Genomic DNA, 21114 nt, shown 5'->3' with positions numbered 1-21114 from the left:
TCTTCTTGGATTTTATTGGATTTTCATTGTTTGACTAGATCCATACATGAAGTTTGACTTTGATATGCAAATGCATGTGGCAATATCAAGTTTTTTACTTGATGCTATCGATCTAGAGGGTAATGGTAAACGTGTGAGGAAGTGACGAATTCTGAAGATCTTAAAGACAAGATGAAGATTCGTCAGAAGAAGGAAGCAAAGTTGTGGGAAGTAACCACAATACTCAGAAGGAAGTATCAATCAAAACTCATGCTTTACCTCAACAGAGGAGTACTTTAGTACATAAGAAGCATGACGGTGAGAAATCTGGTGATTATGGTGAAGTAGAAGTAGAACCATAGTCATTAGGGCATCTCCAACGGAGCGACCCAAACCGCGCCCGCACGTCCGGATGGGTCGAACCGGACAAAAATGCGGCCCAACGCGCGGACCCATCCCTAAAACGGATGGCCGCGGCGTCCGGGACGACCCAAACCCGGCCCAAATCTGGGATGAGTTTGCGTGGCCGCGGACGCCGGATGCTGGTCGCTCGCGTCCTCCCCTTGTCCGCCCCTGGCCCGCCTGTCTGTCTCCCAAAACACAAACCCCTCGCACACATCTCCCGCCGCTCCGCCGCCAGCCAAGGACCGGCGATTTGGGAGAGGTGTCGACGCCGGCCACCGTCATCGACACGCCAGCAAGCGGGGCGGAAGCATAGGTCACGGCCCCGCGCTGCTTTCGCCGCGTCGTAGCAGAGTCGGAGGACACCGTCGCTGTCGCCGCTGTCCTCCCACCGTCGCGAGACCTCCCGCCGTTCGCAGCTGCGCCGTTGCCGCCGGAGGTGAGCTCTCGTGCACCGTGTTTGCAGACCGCAAGTCGGCCGAGACGGCCATGGCCTGCAGGTCCCTACGGACGCACATGATGGCCTCCGCGTGCGACGTGTTCGATGAAATGGGCATACTAAAATTTGTCCCTTTTCATCTGTAGATCATGGTGGACAGTGACGACGACTACTTCTTCAAGAACTTCATCGACACGTCGTCCGACGAGGACTCGGACGACGAATTTTTCACGGATGCTGCGCTGATCATCCACGATCACATTGTCTCGCAGATCCCCGTGCACCGGGGGTCCTTGCCGGGGCGCGCCGCCGCCTTGGACCGCAAAAGAGAACGCGGCCAGGACCAGCTCTTCACCGATTACTTCCAACCCAAGGCATTGTACACGCCGGCCTTGTTTCGCCGTCGTTTTCGGATGTCCAGACCATTGTTCCGCCGGATAATGGATGGCGTCAAGCTCTACGACGACTACTTCCACGCGAAAGTGGATGCAATTGGCAAGGTAGGCCTCTCTTCGTACCAGAAATGCACGGCAGCGATTAGGATGCTTGCATATGGCGTTGCCGGTGATTTCGTAGATGAGTACACGCGCATGAGTGAGTCTACCGGCTTGGAATCGATGTACAGGTTTTGCAGAGCTGTGATCGGTTCGTTCGGAGAACAGTACCTCTGGCAACCTAATGCAGAGGACACAGCTCGTCTGTTGTCAATCAACGCTTCCAGGGGGTTTCCTGGGATGCTTGGCAGCATAGACTGCATGCACTGGGAGTGGAAGAACTGCCCCTTTGGTTGGCAGGGGGCATACAGTGGCCATTCTGAGGGGTGCACAATCATTCTTGAAGCTGTTGCTTCACAGGATACATGGATTTGGCACTCATTCTTCGGAATGGCTGGCTCGCACAATGACATCAATGTGCTGCAGCGCTCTCCGGTGTTTGATAGGCTAGCGTACGGTCAGTCCCCTGATGTGGATTTTGAGATCAATGGCCACCACTACACCAAGGGGTACTACCTTGCTGATGGTATCTATCCACCTTGGGCTACACTCGTGAAGACAATCCGAAAACCCAACTCAGAGCAGGAGGCAAGGTTTGCCAAAGAGCAGGAGGCAGCCCGGAAAGATGTCGAGCGGGCGTTTGGCATCCTCCAAGCTCGTTGGGCTATCGTCAGACACCCTGCCAGAGCCTGGGATGTGCAAACTCTGTGGGAGGTGATGACCGCATGTGTAATCATGCATAACATGATTGTTGAGGTAGAGCGGGATGATTCACTCTATGATAATGACTGGGAGGGCAAGGGAGAGTTGGTTACTCCTCAAGGTGGCCCGGCATCATTCCAGAAAATTCTTCATGCACACCATGAAATTCGAGATCTAGCTGTACCGAACCAGCTGCAGGCAGATTTGATCGAGCACGTCTGGCAGCATGTAGGCAACAATCCTGCAAACAACAATGATCAAGGAAATCCGGAAGCCTAGATCATTTGTATCATTTTTTCAATTTTTTTGAATAATACTTTATCCTTGATTACGTGGACAATGTAATGTGTAAAAAAATTTGAGCATTTGAACTATTTTTATATATTTTCTACAATTTATTTTGTGTTTTTATAGTGGATTTACAAGAAAAAGTACTGTACGGGGCCGCGACCCAAACCTGCCGCGTTGGGCGCAAGGCGCGACCCAAACGGACGCGCGGACGCGGGGCTCCGTCCGCGCGTCCGCTCGGCCACCCAAACGGCCCAAAACGGACGGCCCAACGCGTCCGTTTGGGTCAGCCGGTTGGAGATGCCCTTATGGAAGAGGGAATTCAAGGAAGAACACTTTGGATACTATATTCATAGTGGTGTTCTTACAAAATAAACCCTGAAGGAGGGAAGATGACCTATGAAACCATAGCAGATATAAGAAGACCACAGTTGTGGTATAGGATCAATACTGCGAGATAAAGTAGAAGATGTCTCATCCAGTTGATCAGAACCTATAATAGAATCCATTTTTAGATAACAAATAGCCACAATTGGTATCAAGTAGTCCACCATTGGATTATTTGTACCAAGAAGTTGTGAACAAATAAAATTTTGTCAGCCAAATAACTATGACTTATAAGCATTTAATCGAAGGATTCACATTGGATGTCCACAATTGAGTGGATACACCACAAAGACTCTTCACAAAACCTTATAAGAGGACAACCATAAATTAGACCTAGACCAATATTCTAACCATAAGTCCAATGATTGGATGGAAAAGGAGTTGAAGACCATAAGAAAACTCCAAGGGGTAGAGTAAAGATTGAGTTGGATGTACAATGACTCAATGCTTTGAGCAAAATAGAAGAAGAAGGCCTGAACTGAGAGGAAGTTCGATCTTATTTTCATAAGATTGTTAAAAAATACTTTCAGAAGGATGTCAGACCAGAAGCCAAGGTTTATACCTCGAGTAAGTAAGAAGTGGACTATAACTTGAGAAAGTGAGTAATATTTACTCAGAAGTATGAAAGCTGAAGTAAGTTAAGTTTAATGAAGTTGGATGAAGGACCATATACAACTTGAGAAGGCCAAAGATTGAAGAAGATTGACCATACCAAAACTAAATACTATTAGAAAGATTCCTTTCATGGAACATAAAGAAACCAAAATAGTTATAGGTATCAACCCTACACCATGATTGGATAGACTAAATGAGTCCAATCCACTCTTAGGGAAATAAACCATCAAGACCATTTCCATGGTAAGTACCTTACTAAGTACCATTATTGCAGTTTTGGTAGTAAGGGAAAACAAAGACCTATGTTACCAATTAAGGGTATGTTATCCAATTAGTCTTCAGTTAGAACTATCAGTACCAGAAGAAGTCTCAATCATTGCATCCTCAATGAGAAAGGAAACAAGATTATAGTATTGAAAGAAATCCTGGAATTGAAGTAAGAAGCCATGGTTCAGAGATAGACACTCATGGATTCCAGGAAGAATCTGGACAAGGGATATATACAATTATATCAAGAGAGATCATCATGGAGTTCGAGAAAAATTGTAGTCTGCACAAGTCAGATCCACACTCCGAAACGTGAGAGAGATCAAACTTCGAGGATGAAGTTTAGTTTAAGAGGTAGAGACTGTAATATCCCAGTATTTGGGGTCACAAAAATAGAGGAAACAGATGTGTGCATTGCATTCATGCATAGAAAATCCGGGGAATTTTTGCGCTTTAAAGAAAAGCAGTCACAGTAACTGAAGTTTCACTTGATCTTGGTGGAATTGAAGTAGCTCATCAAATCAAGCGCTATAAACCTCGATGTGACTTTGTTAAAACCTTGTTTTGGGTAGAGATGATTTGATCTAAGCGGTTAGATCAAATGGAACTAAAACCAACACAATAACATATTAATCAAGGATCAATTACTTGACCTTATTAAGATCATAATATGGTATTATTTGCCATAACATATGAACATATATTCAATGGTAAATCATGTAACAATAAAATGAAGAAACCATTTTCACTTATCTTTTCCATATCTTTAAACTAATCCTTGATCCTACCATGAACCTCATGGTATTAATCCTATTTCAATCTTGGAAACAAGACAAGGAGATCAACTCTAGAAGTATATATTCTTCTCTATTCCAAATTAATATACATCAAACCTAGAAAGGTGAGAGTTATATGTAATTTATTAAGAGAAGCAATGACAAAATTTGAGCTAAACCTTGGATATACATCCTTGTCCTTAAGTCATCATCTTTAAGAAGAACCCTAGGATATTATTCAAGATATTCCCTAGGGAGAGAACTAATTTATGTTAAACATAGATATTGATGATCACATCATTCTCTATGGAGCCTAACCTTAGGTTATTACTAAAGCCCTTCACAAATGAGAGAAACCATAAATACCAACATTAGTTTTACTAATTAAGAACCAAGGACAATTCTTAAACTAATGTATTAGGACAAACCATTTCACCTTGGAGTGGTGAGATGAGCTAGGATCAAATGGAATAATATCATATCCATGAATTGATAAAGTAAGAATAAGACCAATCCAACTAAACTAGACAAGTTGAGCCTTAGCCTAGATACCTAAGGAGATATTAGGAGTACACCATAAACCCTAGAATAACTATTCCTATATGAGAGATCTCAAGCTATGGTGTTACACTTAACTCAGTTGAGGCAACACTAGAAATTAAGAGAGAGACCTACCCATATATTCAGTTGATTAAATCATCATTCCTTGAGAATAATTCTAAGTGTATATCTCAAGTATTCTCCTGGGATATAAATTATTGAGGTAACCATATCCATTCATGATAATCTAAGAAAGAAACTATATCTAGTTGATCAAGACAATACTTAATCTTGGGAGTGAGAAACCTTAATCTTGAGAGATAACTTAGGAAGCCAAACCTTGATCATTATAAATTGTGTAGTGATCATAAACCCTAAGAACTTGAAGTAGAGGATATAAGCACATAAGAAAATCTTAGAGTTAAAGCCTATAATTTATATGGTAAGAAACCATTCATCATTAGAACCAAAGTTAACTATAAAAAGATATATAGCTACTTTAGTTACTTTAACAATAGATTAAGGATATAATAGAAATCTATTGATATAAGGTAAAACCAATTCTCAAGCCTTAGTAATTAAAGGAGAACAGAAACAATTAAGCAACTAACCATATTACCTTGGTTAGGGGAGATTAAACCCTAGCAAATGCAATATGATGTCATCCCAACTCTACAAACTAGAAGTATATCTCAACCCTTGTTTATGCATCACTATGGTGATCATAATATAAACCTAGGCCATAATTGAGATTCAAACCAATTGCCATTAGGTAAATATAATTAGAACCCTAGAAATTCACCCTAGTTAAATCCTATACTTAATTAAGGAGCATAAGATGAACCTAGTTTAAGCCCTACAAATTAAACTTATGTGTGGTGATCAACCACTTATCCTTATAACTAAGACCAACCCATGATGAGAGTTGTACCTACTTTAGGTATTCCAAGGTGTTATTAAAATATAGTACTAGTATTAACCTTGGAATAGGATTATAATAAAACCTACAAGACCTTAACAAGCAAGTGCTCACATAAAATTATATGCAAGTGACAAATTCCTCAAATAGAAACCAAGCCTTAATAACAACCTTTGAAATACTTTGAGTTCAAAGTATTCCATCTAATCATTCCAAAGGATTTTATTCATAAGAAAAAGGAAATTAAAATGAGAATATAAACTCATATCTAATTGTTATTTTGAATAAGCCACATGTATGAATTTAATCAAATATAAAATATTTTCTTCAATTAGGAGAGTAGTGAAATAATTATTGCTCCACATCTTCATTAAAATAACATCATTGAGACACCTGCAAAATAGAAAAGAGTTAAAATATGAATTCAAATATTAATTCAAAATAGAAAAAATGAAAATAGAAAATAAAAATAAAAAGGAAATGAGAGGAGAGGCTTACCAGACTACCTGGCCGTGTAGCCCACCAGCACAGCCCAGAGGAGCCCAACAGTAGCCCACCAATGCCAACCCAACCCAGCCCAGGATAACGATTCGTGGAGGGGAGGTCGTCTTCTTTCTCCTTCTCCGCATGAACGCCACCGAGACAGCGTGACGGAATTCGCCGGCCACGTCCTCGTCGCCGATAAGGATGCGTCGGATGCGAGCGTCATCCCCAGAGCCCAAGAGCATTGCCATGGAGTCCGCAGCCAATCGGATCATTAAGATTCGGGCATTGAAAACCCTAGCCGCACCGCCACCGTATCCTGGCCGCTCGTCGCCGACGCTTGTCGTCGTTCTAGGCCACCTCGAGGCCTATAAAGTCACCAGGAGGACCGCCGTGTTGTTCTTGTTCACCTCCGCCACTCCAATTCCTCCCAGACCCTCCTAATCTCTCGCCATTCTCATGTACTGGCCGCCGGAGTCAGAGAAGAAGCCGATGATAGGAGCCGCCCCAGACTTCGGCAAGTGGCCCAGGAGATGCGCCTCGATGCGTAGAGCAACTGTACGGAAGTACGCATCCAGGGGAGCTGATAATCAGCCCAATTTCAACATTTTCTTCCTCAGCACCTCGCCGGAATCGGCGATTTCCCGGCCGTCTCCATCAACAATCGATGACATCGACCATACCCTCAGTACCAAGGTGAACACGCGCTTCCTTACAGCCTCTTAACACGTCATATCGTCGCCCGTAGCTCGGTTTCGGGGTCTCGCCGGAGTTGCTCCGCAGCGGGCATGTTTGCCGACGATGCTCCGGCGACCCATTCGAAAATCTAGCACCACCACGGTGTCCAGTGTGTCGAGGGGAGTCTGTAGGTGTTAGTTGCGCATCCGGGGAGGCCGTAAATCGGCGGCGCCACCTGCAGTTGACCGCCGGCGTTTAACCGTCGGCGAGGTCAAACGCTCGGTCAAACTTGACCAGTCATCGCTTGCGTGGCAGCCTACGTGGCACATGCCCCACGGGTCAGTGTCTAGCGCTAGGGTCTGCCACGGTACCAAACGTTTTGTCCATTTATTTTAAATTACAGAAAATTGCTGAAACTTTGCAGATTTATATAAAATTCATTATAACTCCGAAAATATAAATGAGATATCAAAATTCTTATAAAAATAAACTCTATCCAATAAAAATATAATATGAAAATTTTATTTTTAATAAAAATTTAATTATTTAATAAATGTTATTTAAGTATTTCCTTTTATTCTTAATTGAATTAAAATTCAATAATTAGGAAAAATTCTCCAAATTAAATAAAACCAGTAAATAAATAAAGAAAACATTAAAATTAATTTTCTTTCTTTATTTATTTTGTTAAATCCTTATTATAAGGATTTGAACCCTAATTAATAATTACCTTATTTATTGAATTCTTTAAAAAGAAAAAAGGGACAAATCCAATATTATTTTTATTTCAAAGTTATTAATAACTTCAACTTTATTAATGAAGTTATTAATCCAAGAATTATAGGATAATTAGGAAACCCTAGTTCCATTATAAACAAAGTGATAACCTCATAATTTTATGTGATTCCTAAAACCCTAATCCAAATAGGAACCCTACCTTCATTAACCAATATGAACCCTAAATTGGGTCTAAACCTAAACCTTAGGTTAGAACATGTGATAATGATACTTTGCTTTTGATCCATAGAACCATAACTAGCAATTAAATACTTGCCATGTTCACATATAATGTAGGAGCTCTATTATCAATAATTTAGTGTTCCATATATGAATCCCTATCCACCTAGATGATCAAATTAGGATCAACCAAGTCTAAACCCTAGTTTCTAATACCAAAACCATCATCCTTATTCATCAATACTTAGCATCACACCAATATAAGGAACTGCAATAGCAACCTTGCCAATATTGTGCATCCTATTCCATACACACTAAACCCTATTAGGGTGAGATAATTATTAATCCTCCTATTTAGGAAACCACCATTCCTTACTTAGTAGATCCAATAGGAAACTCTAGATACCCTCACCATTAATTGAAATACTTCTTATTACTTAAGAAGTATGTCCTTCAAAAGTTATTCTTTTGAAGTAAACAGAGAATCATCACCAACCCTGCCTAATAGGACCTATAGACAATAGCCAGCCATCACCAGTAAGGTATAACCAATCTTGATAGCACCCCTGTGTAATTAATTGCTTAAGATGCTTAGGCTTAGCTCAACCCTTACAACTTATAGCTTATGAAAAAAAACCAACATGGTTGGGATCCATCTAATCCTTATTCCAGAAGCTACTTGGAACCATACTCAACTATAGAACCCCACCAACCTAATTATCATACTTGTTCTTTATTAAAGAACATGTTCTTCAAAAGTTATTCTTTTGAAGTATATAACAAGTAATCATCAACCATGCACTATAGGACTTAAAATTGACAACTGCTCTTTACTTATTATACAACTACTATTCCTTGATGTGTATGATTGTTACTATGCATTTTACCACTAGCTTATGATTCTAAAACAACACAAACCTGAATAAGAACCTTGTTTGTGAATCACTCTAAAAGTGCAACACACCCTGAAACAAATCATTACAACTAACTAATCCTAAATCATCGGGGTTAGGTCACGTTTAGAACGATTGCATCTCATACTTATGCATTATAGCATCTTTGCCAATCTTTTAAACATCGACCTTACCGGACGATGATGCTATTTCAGAATTTGGAGTTATTACGTATCGAAGACCTTGACTGCATAATCTTGCAGTCAAGAAAGGCAAGTTCATCGCTTGCTCATGTCATTTGAGTATTTTACCAAATTACTTGCAAAGTACTATACTTATCACTCTTGCATAAAAATCAAAAGTACTATTTTCATAACTATGAATATGACTATGTGGTGGGCAATGGAACCATGGTATGTGTTGATATGGTGGAGGTTCCATTGCAATGGGTTTATATCCATCTAGGATTAAACAACAAATGTCGTCCAGTGATTCTTGTGCCGTAAAACTCGTGTTAACCATAAGATCTGGAATGGGACGGACTAGTCAATTGTATTTCCACCTCTTGTACATCAACGGATGCACTTACCGTAGCGGTTGTATCTGGAGGCGCAATTTGAGGGTGGGGATCCCACTCTAATTCCCCACGGTAATGCAATGCTTACCGTAGCGGTTGCGGCTTGCGGAACAATTTGAGGGTGGGGATCCCACTGTAATTCCCCACGGTAATGCGGTCTATGATGGGTTGCATCTACCGGCAAAGGAGTTTGGCACTAGCCATACAGTCGTCGTGGTCGGGGGCCGTCCTTAATTGGTATAAGAGCACCGGCGAGGACCCAAGGTCGGGGTATGCAACAACGGGTGGGTGTGCGAGGTAGCGGAGGAATATAATTGACTATGACCTTATACCGGGCCCCACACAAAAGGAAGTGTGGACGAGAACTAGACTCGGTTGGCACCAAGGTTAAGATCTCTTATGGGTAAAGCAACACACCTCTGCAGAGAGTAATGAATCGTGACCCGTCACTCCCTGTTCCGGGTTTGGAACTGCGAACGCTGCCGGAAAGGAACTCCATGAAGTTCTAGTAAACCGGTGAAGGCTGACGGACATAGTTCTTCTGAATAAAAGCAACCTTTTGAAGAAATGATTATGAAAACCTGCATTGGTATTAGACTTTCTGGTCTAATGCCGTAGCTAGTGCATTAAACACCTCTTTCCTATAATGAACTTGTTGAGTACGCTCGTACTCATCCCACTCTTAAATCCCCTGCTTAGATATGGAGGCATCGAAGGAGGATCTACAATGCAACTCGAAGGCCGAGGAGTCAACAACTACTTCCAGGGACAGGACCCTGTCAGAAGAGTCAGATATCACATACAACAAGGAGAAAACCTAGATTAGCAATAGAAAGGAACTAGCTTCCTAAACTTAGCTCCTATTTTGCTAGAATCTATTCATAGCCTCTATAGCTAGTTAAATACTCTACAAATAGAGTTCGTAATAGGATTAGACTATGAGTCGTTCTTCTGGAGTTTATTTGCAGTTTTACCTCATTGTAAAGTAGGAGGCTGTGATGATCTTATGTAATAGAGTCTGTGTGTAATTCTATAGACATGCCTTGGACCCGCATATGTTTCTGGTGTACCACTCTAAGCGATATAATACTAATGGAACGGTGTTTCATTGGTGTTATATCAGACTTGCATACTACATCATGCAGTGGTATGCCGGGTCACCACATACCCCCATGCCCTAGATCGATCCATGGAGTCCGCAGCTCCCGCCGGTGAGGGCGCAACTTATGACGCCGTCATGCTAGACGTCGCGGATGCCGCCGCAGACACACCTCCCGCAGCCCAGCTGCCGGCTCCTCCGCACGCGCGTGCCTGCCCGAGAAAACCCGCCGACCCCGGAGTGCCGGCCAAGCCGAAGAAGGAGCTCAGGCCGGAGGAGCAGGCGTTGAGTCGGGAAAGAGGGCCAAACGAAGGATGAACTTGAAGTTCAAGCTAGCCGCCGCCCAACTCGCCCAAGAAAGCTCGATGCATTGGCGTACGCGGCCACTGTGTAGGCGTGAGAACGCCGAGGCCCTGGCGGCGCAAGCGGCACTACTCGTTGGGGGCCAGGTGATGGCCAACGCGCTGGCCACCAGTTGTCGCCATACGGTTGTACCATCGACATACGGGTGGTGGGAGCAGCTGGGGAGGCCTCCAATGCGCGGCACGTGGAGCTAACCGTCGGCGTAGCTCCCTACAGGCGACACCAATTCTAGGGCCTATAGGGCTACCAGGTATGCCGACGGTTGTATATACACCGCCGTTTGCTCGCTGGTTCGCTGGACGGCTAGGTAAAACCCTCGGCTTACCGCACCTATGCCGACAGTTTAGATGTGCTGACGGTGTTTTAGCTGTGCCGGAGACAAGCTATGCCGACGGCTGTACGCCGAGGGCCACCGTCGGCATAGGTCTACGCCGGCGGTTTTCAGACCTATGCCGGCGGTGATCACCGTATAGGACGGTTCTTATTTATTTGGTGTCATCTTTGATTTGCATGGAATTATATCTAGTCATAATTCAGTTACGCTCCCCAAAAAAATCGTATTAAAATACGCTGTAATCCTTTTGTAGAATTTTAGCCTTTGTTTTAGTTCCGATGATGACGAGACGACGAGCGAGGAGTGTTGTCCATGTCCACCGCAGTGTAGTCTTGCAACGTGCATTTTTGTTAAATTTCGGCACTATGCACAACGGACCTGTTTCTTCCAGTTTTGGGTATCGTGATGGGGTTCTAGATTATTATTGTTATCTTATCATGCGACCTGCTGGCATTTGCATGTTGATCTGAATCCTTTAGTTCTGCACTTAATTATGTTGATTTTGTGGTGCTGCCGTGCAGGTTTCTAGCCTTCATTTATTAGTGGTTATATAGAGCTTTCGTACGTAGACACTATTCAACATTGTTCTGACCTCGATCCCAAATGATCACCATTTGGCCGGCCGTGCTCAACGAACCAAAAATGCCACTGTTCCTGGCCGCAGGTGCGGTTGACCATGAACAAGTCTCAATTGTTCTCCACACCAAAGATGCCAATAACCATCGGTTTCTGTAAGCGAAACTAAACAGAAATTTTGGGAAAAGCAAACTTATGGCCCACATGTCGGCACACTTTGTTGAATGTAGATGGGCTGGAGCCCAGTTAGGCGGCCTATATAGTCTACGATTCCTGAAATCTCAAAGCCCATCAAGTTGACGCCTTGAGACAGCCATGGGGACAAAGTTTAGTCCCACGTAGCTAGTTGGGAGAGAGTTGGAGTGGTATATAAGAGCTGCTGTTCTAGTCCTTCCAAGTGAGTGAGAATAGGAGCCCTCGCGCACTCCTCCTCTTCCGCCCGCCCCGCCTCGGCTCGGCACGCACGTCGTGTGACTCGAGTTCGAGTTCGATACACACTCAAGGAAGCCTAAATTTTTTGCTTGGTGCACCAACTGAGGTACGTATCGACCTGCATGTGCATGCTCACCGCGTGTCCCTGGCTTCCTACGCGTGGCAGCTCTCCTCCTAGGCTATATAAGGAGACAGATGCTAAGATGAAGGCCACAAGTGGATATGTTTTCACTCTTGGTGGTGGCGCTGTTTCCTGAAAGTCTTGCAAGCAGACCATCTTAACGAGATCAACTCAGTTGGTGCACCAACTGAGTTGGGTACGTATCGACCTGCATGTGCATGCTCGTCGCGTGTCTCTGCCTTCCTACGCGTGGTAACGCAGTCGGGTCGGCTCTCCTCCAAGGCTATACAAGGAGACATATGCTAAGATGAAGGCCATAAGTGGATATGTTTTCACTCTTGGTGGTGGCGCTGTTTCCTGAAAGTCTTGCAATCAGACCATCTTAACGAGATTAACTATTGAAGCAGAACTCACAGCATTAGATACAGCTACTGTCGAAGCGGAATAGCTTCGTGAGCTCCTGATAGACTTGCCTATGGTTGAAAAACCAATACCGGCCATCCTCATGAACTGTGATAATCAAACTGTGATTATCAAAGTGAAAAGTTTTAAGGATAATATGAAAAGTTTCAAACATATCAAGAGGAGATTGAAGTCTGTCAGAAAACCGAATAACTCCGGAGTGATAGTATTGGATTATGTCCAAAGTGCTAAAAATCTGGCAGATCCTTTCACAAAAGGACTATCAAGAAACATGATAGAACTTGCATCAAGGGAGATGGGTTTGAGACCCACTTGAGTTGCCGAGGGGGTAACCCACCAATGTGATCGGAAATTCCGTGAACTAGGACCTGGGAAAACAAACCGGAGCAACTGAGTTGAGAGAAAATTTAATACTCCCACTCCGCTGCGGACACAATTCTCTCATAGCTACTGTAAGGCAGGTTGACAATTTCTTAACGTGTTCTGAACGGTTCTTGATGAGCGAAGACGTTGTCCTACATGGCGATCTTTGAAGAACACACCTATACGAGTGGCACTACTGGTCATAGTGTGGGAGATTTGGGTGAATCTCTAGTAAGCTCATGAAGGGCCGAGGAGTATGACTTATAAGCTCCACCCGAGGGGAAGGCTATGGTAGCCTAGTACCGTGCCGGCATTGAGTGAAACTTACTGCACAAAGACTGACAATTCAAGGCAGAGTCCATTGTTCAGTTGTAGTCAAGCGTAACTCCTTGTCTAGGTGGAAGTTCAACTTAACAGTCTCCACTAAAGTGCAGGTATATTAAACAGTGAATGGAACTAATGTGTCATCTGATGTGCATATGAGATCTGGTGGGGGATTGTTGAATGTAGATGGGCTGCAGCCGAGTTAGGCAGCCCATGTAGTCTACAATTTCTGAAATCTCAAGGCTCATCACGTTGGCAGCTTGGGACAGCCTTGGGGGACAAAGTTTAGTCCCATATTGCTAATTGGGAGAGATTTGGAGTGCTATATAAGGGCTGCTGTTCTAGTCCTTCCAAGTGAGTGAGAATAGAAGGAGCCCTCGCGCACTCCTCCTCCTCCGCCCGCCCCGCCTCGGCTCGGCACGGCTCGGCACGTCACGCACACACGTCGCGTTTCGTGACTCGAGTTCGAGTTCGAGACACACTCAAGGAAGCCTAAATTTTTGCTTGGTGCACCAACTGAGTTGGGTACATATCGACCTGCATGTGCATGCTCGCCGCGTGTCCCTGGCTTCCTATGCGTGACAACGAGGTCGGGCCAGCTCTCCTCCCAGGCTATACAAGGAGACATATCAGATCTGGAGAACATAGCTCTCAGAACTCTCTAGTCCGTCTCTCTCACGAAGTTCCTTTTGTTGCGCTACTCTCTAGTCTTCCCCATCCCGGCGACTGCGTGCACAGCCGTTCGGGAGAGCAGGCCTCCGAAACCCGTCCATTGAGATCCTGCACCGGGAGACGGGCGATATGGTTTTTGGGGAGCGTCTCGGCGTGACTGCTCGCTGTTGTTCGTGTTCTCCTTCGCCGGTTCGACTTCTTCATCGACTAGTTCGTCTATACCATGGGCGACATCAACAATACCCATGGTGGTGGTGCTGCTGCTGGTGTGACTTTCCCGGTCGCGATGTACGTGCTCTTCCTCTCGTATCTTGCACTGCTACTTGTTCCATGTTCAGATCTGATGCATGTGCTTAGTCTGATGTGTGTGGTTAACTATGCTTGTGCATCTGTCATATTGTTTTCGGTAATTAATCTCACACGGAAATTGCCTAATAATCTAACAATCCAAAAACCTTATATGCTTATGCAATTTTCACCGTCTAGTTTTGCTGTTGCGCTCAAACCGTGCCCGTTTACGGGTTCTCATTTCAAGAGATGGCAGAATAAGACCCTCTTGTGGCTCACTTCTATGGGCGTACACCGAGTTGCGGAACGTACTCCCAGAGGTCTGCTTACTCCTGAAGAGGATAAAGCGTTTGGGGATGCCACCATAATCTTTGTGGGTGCCGTCCTAAGTGTGCTTGGAGACAAGTTGGTTGATGCTTATCTGCACATCCGACATGGGAAGGAACTGTGGGATGCACTGGACGCTAAGTTTGTTGCTGCCGATGCCAGAGGTGAACTATATGCTATGGAGCAGTTCAATGACTACAGAATAGTTGAGAACCGATCTGTAGTAGACCAGGCTCATGAGATACAAATCATGGCAAAGGAACTTGAGCTCCTCAAGTGTGTGCTACCGGACAAGTTTGTCGCGGGATGCATTGTCGCTAAGCTCCCCTTTAATGGAGGAACTTTGCCACTTCTCTGAAACATCAGAGGCATGAGTTCTCTGTTGAGAATATCATGGGCTCTCTAGATGTTGAGGAGAAGGCGAGGGCAAAAGACAAACACACTGGAGGAAACGAGGGACGTTCTGCTGCCAATATGGTGCAAAGAAATGCCCACAAGTCTAAGGGAAAGAACAAGGGAGTCTCCCAGACCACCAACTTCAAGAAGAAGGGGAAAACGGAGAAGAAAGATCATTGCTGGGTGTGTGGCGAGACAGGCCATTGGGCTAATCTCTGTCCACAACGCAAAGGAAAGAAAGGTCAGGCTGGACAAAACTCAAATTCTGTCAACATGGTCATTGGCAACACAGAGGAAGCAACTACAAGGTATGGTAATATATTACCTACTGTTTTTTCGGTGTTTCAGCCCACGGAATGGTAGGTTCATACAGGTGCTAATGTTCATGTGTGTGCTGACATATCCATGTTTACCTCTTATCAGGCCCGAGGTTCCTCAGTAATGATGGGGAATGGGTTACATGCTACTGTTCGTGGTGTTGGCACGGTAGATCTGAAGTTTACTTCGGGGAAGATCGTGCAACTGAAGAACGTGTTGCATGTCCCTTCTATCAAGAAGAATCTTGTTAGTGGCTCCCGTCTTATGAAAGATGGGTTTAAGTTGGTGTTTGAGTACAATAAAGTTGTATCGTCTAAGTATGAAACTTTTGTTGGAAAGGGCTATGAATGTGAGGGAATGTTTCGCTTCTCTCTAGAAGACTTCTGTGATAATGTTGTGAACCATGTAAGCACTAGTGTTAATCAAACTAATGTTTGACTAATGTTCTCTCTAGAAGACTTTGTCATGTTAATTTCGGTTGTATGACGCGGCTTGCTGATATGAGTTTAATTCCGAAATTCATCTTTGTCAAAGGCTCTAAGTGTCATGCTTGTGTGCAAGCAAAGCAACCCCGCAAGCCTCACAAGCCTGCGAAGGAAAGAAACTTGGCACCACTAGAGCTCATACATTCAGATCTATGTGAGATGAATGGTGAGTTGACAAGAGGTGGAAAGAAATATTTCATGACTTTGATTGATGATTCCACTAGGTACTGTTATGTGTATCTCCTGAAAACTAAAGATGAGGCTCTTGATTTCTTTAAATTCTATAAGGCTGAAGTTGAGAATCAACTTGAAAGAAAGATAAAAAGGGTTCGTTCCGACCGTGGTGGAGAGTAATTTTCTAACGAGTTCAATTTATTCTGTGCGGAACATGGTATAATACATGAGAGGACGCCTCCCAATTCCCTATAATCCAATGGGATTGCGGAAAGGAAAAACCGCACTCTAACAGATTTTGTTAACACCATGTTAGATGTTTCGGGTTTATCTAAGGAATGGTGGGGGGAGGCTATATTGACTTCGTGTCATGTCCTAAACCGTGTTCCAACCAAGAATAAAGAGATTACCCCTTATGAGGAATGGGAAAAGAAAAGGCCATCACTCTCCTACCTACGAACTTGGGGCTGTTTGGCTAAAGTGAATTTGCCAATCACCAAGAAGCGAAAGCTTGGGCCAAAAACCGTGGACTGTGTCTTTCTTGGCTATGCTGCCCATAGCATTGCTTATAGATTTCTTGTGGTGAAATCTGGAGTGGACGACATGAATGTTGGTACCATCTTTGAATCAAGAGATGCTACATTCTTTGAGGATATATTTCCTATGAGAGGTATGCATGGCATGTGTAGTTGGAAATCTGATCCAATACATGAAACTCCCATGGAGTCTGATGAGGAATCTGATGATGAGAGTTCAGATTCTGATGAAGATGACAATGAAGCTCCCACAAGGAGTAAGAGACAAAGGACAGCAAAGTATTTTGGTAATGATTTCATTGTGTATCTTGTGGATGATACTCCCACTACCATTTCAGAAGCTCTGGCATCTCTTGATGCAGACTACTGGAAGGAAGCAGTTCAAAGCGACATGGATTCCATCTTGGCTAATGGAATGTGGGAGTTAACTGAGCGTCCTTATGGGTGCAAACCTGTAGGATGTAAATGGGTATTTAAGAAGAATCTTCGAGCTGATGGTACTATTGAGAAGTACAAAGCTCGACTTGTAGCCAAAGGCTATACCCAAAAGGAAGGCGAAGATTTCTTCGATACCTACTCACCTGTGGCGAGATTGACCACCATTCGAGTACTACTATCATTGGCTGCCTCACACGGTCTTCTCGTTCATCAAATGGATGTTAAGACGGCTTTCCTAAATGGAGAGTTGGACGAGGAAATTTACATGGAATAGCCTGATGGTTTCGTACTAGAAGGTCAAGAAAGAAAGGTGTGTAAATTAAAGAAATCTTCGTATGGTCTCAAACAAGCTCCCAAACAATGGCATGAGAAGTTTGAAAGAACTTTGACATCTGTGGGCTTTGTTGTCAATGAAGCTGACAAATGTGTGTACTACCGCCATGGTGGGGGTGAGGGAATTGTCCTATGCTTGTATGTGGATGACATACTAATTATTGGGACAAGTCTCAAAGTGATTGAGGAGGTAAAAGCCTTCTTATCTCAGTGTTTCGAGATGAAAGATCTTGGAGAAGCTGATGTTATATTGAACATCAAGTTATTGAGAGATGGGAATAATGGGATTAGACTTGTGCAATCTCATTATGTTGAGAAGGTATTGAGCAGATTTGGCTATGCTGATTGCAAATCTTCTCTCACACCTTATGATCCTAGTGTCTTGCTTCGAAAGAATGAAAAGGCAACTAGAGATCAATTGAGATACTCTCAAATCATTGGTTCACTCATGTATTTAGCTTGCGCTACGAGGCCTGATATCTCGTTTGTGTATGCAAACTTAGCCGGTTTGTGGCCAACCTAGGAGATGATCATTGGCAAGCTCTTGAGAGAGTGATGCGCTATCTAAAGGGAACCATGAGTTATGGAATTCATTATACCGGGTATCCAAGAGGACTTGAAGGGTATAGTGATTCCAATTGGATTTCAGATGCTAAGATAAAGGCCACAAGTGCCACAAGTGGATATGTTTTCACTCTTGGTGGTGGCGTTGTTTCTTGGATGTTTTGCAAGCAGACCATCTTAACGAGGTCAACTATGGAAGAAGAACTCACAGCATTAGATACAGCTACTGTCGAAGCGGAATAGCTTCGTGAGCTCTTGATGGACTTGCCTATGGTTGAAAAACCAATACCGGCCATCCTCATGAACTGTGATAATCAAACTGTGATTGTCAAAGTGAAAATTTCTAAGGATAATATGAAAAGTTCCAAACATATCAAGAGGAGATTGAAGTCTGTCAGAAAACTGAAGAACTCCAGAGTGATAACATTGGATTATGTCCAAAGTGCTAAAAATCTAGCAGATCCTTTCACAAAAGGACAATCAAGAAACATGATAGACCTTGCATCAAGGGAGATGGGTTTGAGAACCACTTGAGTTGCCGAGGGGTAACCCAACCTATGTGATCGGAAATTTCGTGAACTAGGATCTAGGAAAACAAACCGGAGCAACTGAGTTGAGAGAAAATTTAATACTGCCACTCCGCTGCAGATGCAATTCTCTCATAGCTACTGTAAGGCAGGTTGCCAATGTCTTAATGTGTTCTGAGCGACTCTTGATGAGCGAAGACGCTGTCCTACAGGGCGATCTTTGAAGAACACACCTATACGAGTGACACTACTGGTCATAGTGTGGGAGATTTGGGTGAATCTCTAGTAAGCTCATGAAGGGCCGAGGAGTATGACTTATAAGCTCCACCCGAGGGGAAGACTATGGTAGTCTAGTACCGTGCCGGCATTGAGTGAAACTTGCTGCACAAAGACTGACAATTCAAGGCATAGTCCATTTGTTCAGTTGTAGTCAAGCGTAACTCCTTGTCTAGGTGGAAGTTCAACTTAACAGTCTCCACTGAAGTGCAGGTATATTAAATAGTGAATGGAACTAATGTGTCATCTGATGTGCATATGAGATCTGGTGGGGGATTGTTGAATGTAGATGGGCTGCAGTCCAGTTAGGCAACCCATGTAGTCTACAATTCCTGAAATCTTAGGGTCCATCACGTTGACAGCTTGGGACAGCCTTGGAGGACAAAGTTTAGTCCCACATTGCTAGTTGGGAGAGAGTTGGAGTGGTATATAAGGGCTGCTGTTCTAGTCCTTCCAAGTGAGTGAGAATAGAAGGAGCCCTCGCGCACTCCTCCTCCTCCGCCCGCCCCGCCTCGGCTCGGCACGCACGCATGTTGCGTTTCGTGACTCGAGTTCGAGTTCGAGACACACTCAAGGAAGCCTAAATTTTTGCTCGGTGCACCAACTGAGTTGGGTACGTATCGACCTGCATGTGCATGCTCGCCGCGTGTCCCTGGCTTCCTACGCGTGGCAACGCGGTCGGGTCGGCTCTCCTCCCAGGCTATACAAGGAGACAGATCAGATCTAGAGAACATAGCTCTCAGAACTCTCTAGTCCATCTCTCTCACGAAGTTCCTTTTGCTGCACTACTCTCTAGTCTTCCCCATCCCGGCGACTGTGTGCACAACCGTTCGGGAGAGCAGGCCTCCGAAACCCCGTTCGTTGAGATCCTGCACCGGGAGACGGGCGATAAGGTTTTTGGGGAGCGTCTCGCCTCGACTGCTCACTCCTGTTCGTGTTCTTCTTCGCCGGTTCGACTGCTTCATCGACGACTTCGTCTATGATGTCTACGGGTGCTTCTATTCTTGTAGACAGTGTTGGGCCTCCAAGAGCAGAGGTTTGTAGAACAGCAGCAAGTTTCCCTTAAGTGGATCACCCAAGGTTTATCGAACTCAGGGAGGAAGAGGTCAAAGATATCCCTCTCAAGCAACCCTGCAATCACGATACAAGAAGTCTCTTGTGTCCCCAACACACCTAATACACTTGTCAGATGTACAGGTGCACTAGTTCGGCGAAGAGATAGTGAAATACAAGTGGTATGAATGAATATGAGCAGTAGTAATAGCACCAGAAAAGTGCTTGCTGGCGTGTAGTAAGTAAAGATGCAGCAGAACAGTAAATAAGCGATGATTGCAGTATTTGGAAACAAGGCCTAGGGATCATACTTTCACTAGTGGACACTCTCAACATTGATCACATAAATAAATAAGTTCTCTTCCTTTGTGCTACATATACTCTTGTTTGATAATGAACACCATTCGTTGTGTAGGGCTACAAGAGCACCTCAATGCCGGAGTTAACAAGCTCCACAACATTCGATATTCATGTTTAAGTAACCTTAGAGCATAATAGATCTTTGCAACTTAAACCGAGTACTAACATAGCATACACACTGTCACCTTTACACTATGAAGGGGGAATAAATCACATCAATACTATCATAGTAATAATTAACTCCATAACCTACAAGAGATTATGATCATAACCTACGCCAAGTACTACACGATGCACACACTGTCACCATTACACCGTGAAGGAGGAATAGACTACTTTAATAACATCACAAGAGTAGCACATAGACTAATAGTGATACAAAGCTCATATGAATCTCAATCATGTAAGGCAGCTCATGAGATCATTGTATTGAAGTACATCGGAGAGAGATTAACCACATAGCTACCGGTACAGCCCTTAGCCTTGATGGAGAACTACTCCCTCCTCATGGGAGACAGCAGCGTTGATGAAGATGGCGGTGGTGTCGATGGAGAAGCCTTCCGGGGGCACTTCCCCGTCCCGGCGGCGTGCCGGAACAGAGACTCCTGTCCCCCAGATCTTGGCTTCGCGATGGCGGCGGCTCTGGAAGGTTTCTCGTACCGTGGCCTCGAGGTTTTAGGTCAGGGACCTTTAAATAGGCGAAGAGGCGGAGTCAGAGGGCTGACGAGGCGGCCACACAATAGGGCGGCGCGGCCAGGGCCTGGGCCGCGCCGGCCTGGCGTGTGGGCCCCCCAGGGCTCCTCTCTGGCGGCTCTCGGGTGTTCCGGAAGCTTCGTGGAAAAATAGGATGCTGGGCAATGATTTCGTCCGATTCCGAGAATATTTCCTTACTAGGATTTCTGAAACCAAAAACGGCAGAAAACAGGAACTGGCCCT

The 21114-nt window shown here is 44.3% G+C and overlaps 1 protein-coding gene across 1 annotated transcript in view; it reads left to right on the top strand.

Annotated features, from left to right (window-relative positions):
* LOC139839080 (uncharacterized) overlaps positions 1 to 10813 on the top strand; it is a 125409-nt gene extending 114596 nt beyond the window's left edge. Inside the window, exons 2-3 of the mRNA XM_071829128.1 lie at positions 1030 to 2137; positions 10542 to 10813. Of these exons, the coding sequence (XP_071685229.1) occupies positions 1030 to 2137; positions 10542 to 10813 (1380 nt within the window). The remainder of the gene's footprint in view (positions 1 to 1029; positions 2138 to 10541) is intronic.
* The last annotated feature ends 10301 nt before the right edge of the window (positions 10814 to 21114 follow it).

This window comes from Lolium perenne, chromosome 4 (assembly GCF_019359855.2).
Source record: "Lolium perenne isolate Kyuss_39 chromosome 4, Kyuss_2.0, whole genome shotgun sequence".
NCBI lineage: Eukaryota > Viridiplantae > Streptophyta > Magnoliopsida > Poales > Poaceae > Lolium > Lolium perenne.
The sequence above is the reverse complement of the archived record's forward strand: the minus strand, read 5'-3'. Positions and strand labels throughout refer to the sequence as shown.